This window comes from Herpailurus yagouaroundi, unplaced genomic scaffold, assembly GCF_014898765.1.
Source record: "Herpailurus yagouaroundi ecotype Mexico unplaced genomic scaffold, PumYag 206, whole genome shotgun sequence".
NCBI lineage: Eukaryota > Metazoa > Chordata > Mammalia > Carnivora > Felidae > Herpailurus > Herpailurus yagouaroundi.
In genome coordinates, this window is record NW_024412437.1 from 9748042 (window position 1) to 9755736 (window position 7695).

Here is a 7695-nt window from a genome sequence, read left to right on the forward strand (position 1 = left end):
TCACTTCCTTTTATAGAGTATTTCCTGCTTTTAATTATTCAGCAAACTGGGTGCAATTTCTTAGAAGGGCCAGATCACAGGGCACAGAAGTCCCCACTACATAGGAAAGAGGAGACAGGGCTGTGCAGAGTGAGGAGGGGCAGGATGATGTGTTTCTGCAGAAGGGTCTCAGCAGGATGCATCGGACCTATTGAGCTTAGGGCCCAAGGTGTACAATAGCCTGCATGTCAGCTCCAGAAACATTTCTCTACCACAGCAGCGGGTCCCAGCAGCGGGGAGCAGAGCCTCCTTCCCACTCAGGTGTCAGGTGAGCAACTTTGGTGCACTTAGATATGCATTTGCTCAGGCGTTACAACCAAGGGCATAAAAGTGCAGGCTGTAGGATCAGACAGACCTGGGCTTTAACCCCAAGCACCGCTTACAAGCTGTGTGGTCACGGGCAACCTATTGAACCTTCCTGAGCCTCAGTTTTTGTATCTGTAAACTGGGCTCGTAAGAGTTGTTATAGGAATTAAGTGAGAAAAGGCATGCAGAGTTTTGAGGACACAATCCTGGGATGGGGCTAACACTCTACATTATTACTAGTGCCCCGGGTGAAGCTTTAGATGCTAGATAGGCAGTCAGACATAATAAGCCTAGGGCAGGAGGCTGAGAGAAGGCTGGTGAACTGGGTTCTCTAATTAGTAATAAAGCAAATTCTAGCCTTAACCTGACCTAATTTAATTGGGATCCTGATTTATAACCCAGTAGCTAAAACTCTTAAAGAACAGCTTTGTTTTTTTTATTTTTTATTTTTTTAAACGTTTGTTGTATTTTTTGCGAGACAGAGCACAAGAAAGGGAGGGGCAGAGAGAGAGGAAGACACAGAATCCAAAGCAGGCTCCAGGTTCTGAGCTGTCAGCACAGAGCCCGACATGGGGCTTGAACCCACAAACACGAGATCGTCATCTGAGCTGAAGTCAGACACTCAACAAACTGAGCCACTGAGGCACCCCCCTCCCTTTTTTTAAATTTTTAAACTTAAAAAAAATATTTTTATGTTTATTTTATTTCTGAGACAGAGACACAGCGTGAGCAGGAGAGGGGGACACAGAATCTGAAGCAGGCTCCAGGCTCTGAGCTGTTGGCCCAGAGCCCAACATGGGGCTTGAACTCACAGACCGTGAGATCATGACATGAGCCAAGGTTGGATGCTTACTGACTGAGCCACCCAGGTGCCCCTTGAGGAACAACTTTGGGGAACAGATGAAGGTATTTCTTCCCAGGTGTCCAGAGCCAGCTGTGGAGAGAGGAGGTCTTCCTGGAAGTCCTGGGGTCTGGGGCACATTCGAAGGGCTGTGAGAAGAAGAAGGCTCAGTCCTGTAGTGACACACAGCATATTACCAATCTACAGTCATCAAAACTGTATGGTACCAGCATAAAAACCTCTAGATTGGAATTGAAAGCCCACAAAACTCCCCACATGTAAAGTCAACTAACCTTTGACAAGGGAGCCAAGAGTGGCCAAGGGGGAAAGAAGAGTCTGCTTAAGAAATGGTGATGGAAAATCTGGAGAACCACATGCAGAACAACGGACTTGGACCCCTCACAAATGTTGACTCCAAATGGATTCAGACTTAAATGTAACACCTGAAACTGTAAAACTCTTAGGCAGAAACAGGGAAAAAAGCATCTTGATGTTGGTCTTGGCACAGAGTTTTGGAAATGACATCAAAATGACACCAAAAACACAAGCAACAAAAGCAAAAATTAATAATGAGTAGGACTAGGCTGCATATTAAAAACTTGTTTGTTTTTTAAATGTTTGTTTATTTATTTTGAGAGAGAGCACGTGTGAGTGGGGGAGGAGCAGAGAGAGAGAGAGAAACAGAATCCCAAGCAGGATCCACACTGTTAGCACAGAGCCTGACTCGGGGTTTGAACTCATCAACTGTGAGATCAGGACCTGAGCTGAAACCAAGAGACTTATGACACCTGGCTGATTTCTAGACCACCAGGGTGGGGGTTGGGGGGTGGTGGCGCTAAGGAATGGGGGTGTGTCTCTCTCGGTCCAGCGCCTTCGTTATTTACCAAGTCCACACCTAACTGTGAAGGTCCCACCAAGTGCCAGGCACTCTTCTGTGGATACAGCCCTGAGCCACTGAAACACAATCCTGCTCTGACAAAAGTGGGGGGATTCACATAAGGACTAGGTCAACACACTCATCAAGATAAGTGTGCATGCTCGTGATGAGTTGGATGCTTAACCAACTGAGCCACCCAGGCGCCCCTCATATTAGAGTCTTGTGCACAGCAAAAGAAACAATCAATAAAATGAAAAGATAGCCAAAAGAATGGGAGAAAATATTTGCAAGTCATATATCGGATAAGGGGTTAATATACCAAATATATAAAGAGTTCATGCAACTCAATAACAACAATAAAAATAACAACTTCTATAATGTGATTTGGCTTTTTTTTGTTGTTGTCGTTGGTAATATGTTGGAGAGGCACCTGGGTGGTTCAGTTGGTTAAGCGCCTGACTCCTGGTTTCGACACATGTCATGATCTCACGGTTTGTGGGTCCAAGGCCTGCATCAGGCTCTGTGCTCATAGCTCAAAGTCTGGAGCCTCCTTCAGATTCTGTGTCTCCCTCTCTCTCTGACCCTCCCTCCCTCCCTCCCTCACCTTCTGTCTCTCTAAAAAATAAATAAACATTAAAAAATATTTTAAAAAGAGTATGCACTTATTGGATACATTCTTTTGTGTCTATGATACATTGCAAGAAAAAAAGTTTACAGAGTATTCTTTTTTTTTTTAGTTTAATTTAATTTAATTTTTTAAATTTACATCCAAATTAGTTGGCATATAGTGCAACAATGATTTCAGGAGTAGATTCCTTAGTGCCCTTTACCCATTTAGCCCCTCCCCTCCCCCACAATCCATAACCTTCAGTTTGTTCTCCATATTTATGAGTCTCTTGTTTTGTCCCCCTCCCTGTTTTTATATTATTTTTGTTTCCCTTCCCTTATGTCCATCTGTTTTGTCTCTTAAAGTCTTCATAAGAGTGAAGTCATATGATTTTTGTCTTTCTCTGACTAATTTTGCTTAGCATAATACCCTCTAGTCCCATCCACATAGTTGCAAAGGCAAGATTTCATTTTTTCTGATTGCCTAGTAATACTCCATTGTATATATATACCACATCTTTATCCATTCATCCATTGATGGACATTTGGGCTCTTTCCATACTTTGGCTATTGTTGATAGTGCTGCTATAAACATGGGGGTGCATGTGCCCTTTGAAACAGCACACTTGTATCCCGTGGATAAATGCCTAATAGTGCAATTGCTGGGTCGTAGGGTAGTTCTATTTTTAGTTTTTTGAGGAACCTCCATACTGTTTTCCAGAGTGGCTGCACCAGCTTGCATTCCCATACAGAGTATTCTGATAGAAATGTGGACAACAGCTGGATGTATTGGTCAGAAGGCCGTTCCCATCCATGAGAGGCGCTGTGTTCCCGGACAGATCATCAATGGGCAATAGGTCTTCATAATCAGGCTGACTCTGCCCGTCCCCCAGAGCCCCTCTGAGGTCTGGTCACCCAGAGGACCACACTGAGCATGCTTAGAAGCAGGGGCACCTCCAGGAAGACCAGGAGCAAGAAGTAGACGCTGCTGAGCAGGGACCTGTGGGGGACACAGTGACAGACAGTGAGCCACATCCTCAGGGAGAGTCCCTGGTACCCTCTGCTTTCCTTCTGTCCCTGTGCCCATGTCCTGAGGCCCCAACAACCCATGCGGAGATGAGTCCCAGGCGGGTCCACGGGCATGGCGGCCCCACACTAGAGACTGCTCCCGTACCCCTCAGGCTAACAGGTGGCCTTGAGACAGGACGGGGGGCACGAAAAAGGGCCCGGCCCCTGGAGTGATGTGAGGGAGACCCCAGGGAGTGACGTGGGGCCTGGGCCAGGAAGAGGGTTCTACCTCAACCTTCTGCATTGGGGGTTACTCTGTCTGTGGACTAGAAATCAGTATCAGGGTTATTTGTCTGGTGTCTGCTCTCCCGTAAACAGTATCTCCCACGAGGGCTCGGAAATGTTAGCTTTATTCGCAATGAACATCAGGCACCTGTGTGGCACCTGGTTCAGTGGCTGATGATAGAAGGGACAGATGACATGGCTCAGCTCTTGCCTCCCTCAGAGGCATGGTGTTCGACAGGATGCCACTCTGGCCAGGGCTTGGGGGGCAGGGAAGGAGGGGGCACAGGGCAGGGCCACCGGCCCCCAGAGCACCTGGCCTGGGCCAAGCCCTGAAGGTGTCTTTTGTAAAACTCTTGATGCTTGCTCTTACCTCTCCCTGGAGCCCCATTTCTGCAGACACCTGAGTGGCGACTCCCTAAATCCTGCAGGTCCCCAGTGAAATGTCCTCTCCCTGGTGGTTGTGTATTAAATAGCGCGCACGTCCCCCTCCCACATGTGCCCTCCCCGACCCCTCTGACGGACTTTTTCCAAGCACTCATCATGAATACGCACTTATCATGATGAGCATGTTGGCTTAGTCCTTGTGTGAATCCCACCCCTCACTTTTGTCAGAGCAGGATGTGTCTCTGGCTCAGGGCTGTATCCACAGAAGAGTGTCTGACACTAGGTGGGACCCTCACAGTTAGGTGTGGACTTGGTTAATAATGAGGGTGCTGGGCTGAGAGAGACGCACCCTCATTCCTCAGCTCCCCATGTGGTCTAGAAATCAGTCAGGTGTCATAAGTCTCCCCCTGAAAGCCTCTTACCCGGGATGTCGGCTGGGACTGGGGGTCTCTTGTTGGATTGCAGTGCTCCCCGTGGGTGCTGGCAGGGTCTTGTGAAGGCCTGGGGGGCTGGTGGACCTCATGATGCTGGGGTCTTCAGTGGAGCCTGAGAGGGAAGAACACATCAGGCCTGCCGCCCTCCCCCTGGGTCTCCCACTCAGTCAACTGTGTGGTTCTGACTCACAGAGTCCTGGTCACTCAGAGATTCCAGTGCATGGACAGAACACATGGCTTCAGGCTCAGCCACAGCCACCACCATGTGCACCCCGGCAGAGGATGGGGTGAGGTTTACTCTGTAGAGATTGATCCAGAGCTTGGGGGAGCCAGGATCCTCAGGCAGGGCTGATGTCTGGGGTGAGGATCACGAAAGAGCACATTCAGCAGAGTCTGCGATGAGTGACGGAAACCCTGGCCCTCAGTGCACTCGGCCCCCAGAACTGTCAGCCGGGCCTACGAACCTTGGCGGCCCTTGCACAGTCCTCTCTGGGGGAGGGAATGACCAGAAAGAACGATCTAGGGAGACAGACACACACCCAGTGGACCCCATAGAAAGTGGCCTGTCTTAAAGCCAATGAGAAGAAGGTCTTTCCCTCAGGTCCCCAGGGACGCCTGTGGACACTCAGCTCCTCACTGTTGAGTAGAAACCAACAGAGGGCATGGGAGGGAAATGCCTCATGTATGAGAGACAAACTAAGACCCACAAGAAGGACCTCAGAGTTCCCACAGAGGAACCAGGGACAACAGCAGAATAAGAACACGAGATAAAAATCCACAGACTTGGAGGGATGACCTTCATTTGGTTCTTAGGAAACAAAAACAGGGTTCTATTAAAGAAGACTTATTCGGTATATTTGGGACCATAAGACCTGAGAACGCATTTTCTCCTCCTTCTCCTTTGTCTGAGGGGAGCCATTTCAGGGGTTTCTCTGGGTTCCCTCGTGTGGGGACGAGGTGCCAGAAGAAGAGGGGGAGGGTCAAGTTGGAGGGTGGGGTGGTTCCCAAATGGTCACAGAAGCTCCAGATCAGGGTCTGGAGCTCATTCTTGGGCCGTCTCGAGGTTGCTGCAGACCTTGAAAATCACAGCTGTGAGGCTGGGGCCCCAGGAACCATCCATGACATAGTGATGTTCTCTAGGGCCCCAGGGTCATGGGCAGCCTATAAGGGTGAAGAAGCAATATCTGAGGGGTCCTGTCTCCCATTGGGAGGATAGAGAGATTCCAGGAGGAGACTAGGGTCCCTTTAGAGTAGACAGGACTCTTGTCAGGGCAGGAAGGCAGCTGACCTCAGACTCGGGGCCTCTCCCATCCCCCTTCCCGGGAGAGCTTTAGGCTTGACAGTGTGTCAGGGTGTGGCATACAGAGGCACCTACGACAGCCAGGGGTGTGCTTGTGTGAGTGTGCAGACAACACAACACATGCACACATGAATGCACATACATCTAGACACACACATGTGGACACGCAGACAAGAGCACATACATACACCTCCCCGGTGTCCCGCGTCACCAGCTCCATTCTCTCCCTGTTCTTCTAGCCTACATGTTACCACTTTCCTGAAGGTTCGGGGTGACTGGCCCCAGTCTCAGGGGCCCTAGTACTGGTGCTGGGGGAGGGGTGTGTACAGCTCACCTGGGGTCACAGACACCACAATGTCGACGGCGGGGTTTTGCAAGTATCCTTCTAACCATGATGTATCGATCCCACAACGATATATTCCTGCATCATCCTCTCTGAGGTTCTCCATGGTCACTGTGAAGGTGAGGCTTGCAGGATGGTCCCTGATGGACACGTGGCCCTTCCGCACTTCTCTGTTTGACCCTTTGGTCTCCACAGTTTTCCAAAAACATGGCTTTTTGCACCAGTATTTGGAACATTCTCTTAATTGCTCTTCATATGAACATTGCACGCTCAGGGATCCCCCCACAGTGCCCGTCACGGAAGTGGGGCCACTTATAGAGGAACAGCCTGGAAAACACAGCCAAGTGTGGGCCCCTCATCAGATGGGCCTGGGTCAGTGGGCTTTGGGGTCAAGGTGCCTCTTGGGTCCCTCAAGGGCCCTCAGGATCTGGAGGAGGCCTTGGCAGGAGACAGTCCTTTCCTGAGACCCAAGGGAGAGGATGTCACAGAGTGGACAAGGAGAGGCTGTTCATGGTGTGTGTGTGTGTGTATGTGTGTGTGTGTGTGTGTGTGTGTGTGTGCGCCCGCATGTGCACATGATGCTCCAAGACATCACTTCTGACTGTGACAATGACGTTAATGGTGGACACAGATTCCCTCTCATCGGTGCTGCTCAGTCCAGGACAGTGGACAAGATTCACCTGCTTCATGCATTGAATCCTCCTGGTCACTGCTGAGGCAGTAGCTGGCCGCTCCTGGAATTTTCTCTGTTCTCCCTCCTCCCTCCCACATCCTCCTTCCTTCCCCTTGGGTCCCTCTCTCCCCACCTCCCCCTGCCCTCCCTCCCACCAAGGGCCGACTTCCCTGCCCAGGCTCAGCCCCACTCACCTGGGACCTGTAGAAGGAGTAGAGCTGTAGGCAGCCATGCCCTCCCATTCCCCAGGGTCATTTCTATGGCACAGACGTCACCCACAGCAATGTCAGGCTCCTGAGGGGGAACACTTTCAAGCCTCCTCACAAAAGGTCTGGTCTCCACGTCCCACTTCTGCTTTCCTAGGCCTCTTTGGTTCCTTGTTCAGTCTGTCTTTGGTCCCCACAGTCTTCTTCCATGGTCACTTGAACTGGTCAGGGTGGAGGAAGCTTGGGGACAGAAGAGCATGGGCTGGTGCAGAGCCCAGGACCTGGTGCCCTGTGTGCTTCTCAATCTGTGGACAGGTCCCGATCCGAGTCCAGGGCTGGCATGGGATTGCCATCCCTCTCCACAGCCCACAGCTGCTCCTCTCACTATCCACA

General features: G+C 50.4%; 1 protein-coding gene across 1 annotated transcript; it reads right to left on the reverse strand.

The window, feature by feature from the left end:
- Positions 1–3318: 3318 nt before the first annotated feature.
- LOC121015389 (CMRF35-like molecule 6) lies at positions 3319–7695 on the reverse strand. The gene is made up of 4 exons (XM_040452309.1): positions 7291–7695; positions 6415–6750; positions 4769–4892; positions 3319–3669 (listed from the first exon to the last, which is right to left on the reverse strand). Exons 1-4 carry the CDS (start codon positions 7349–7351, stop codon positions 3537–3539), a joined length of 654 nt encoding a protein of 217 aa, XP_040308243.1. The 5' UTR covers positions 7352–7695; the 3' UTR covers positions 3319–3536.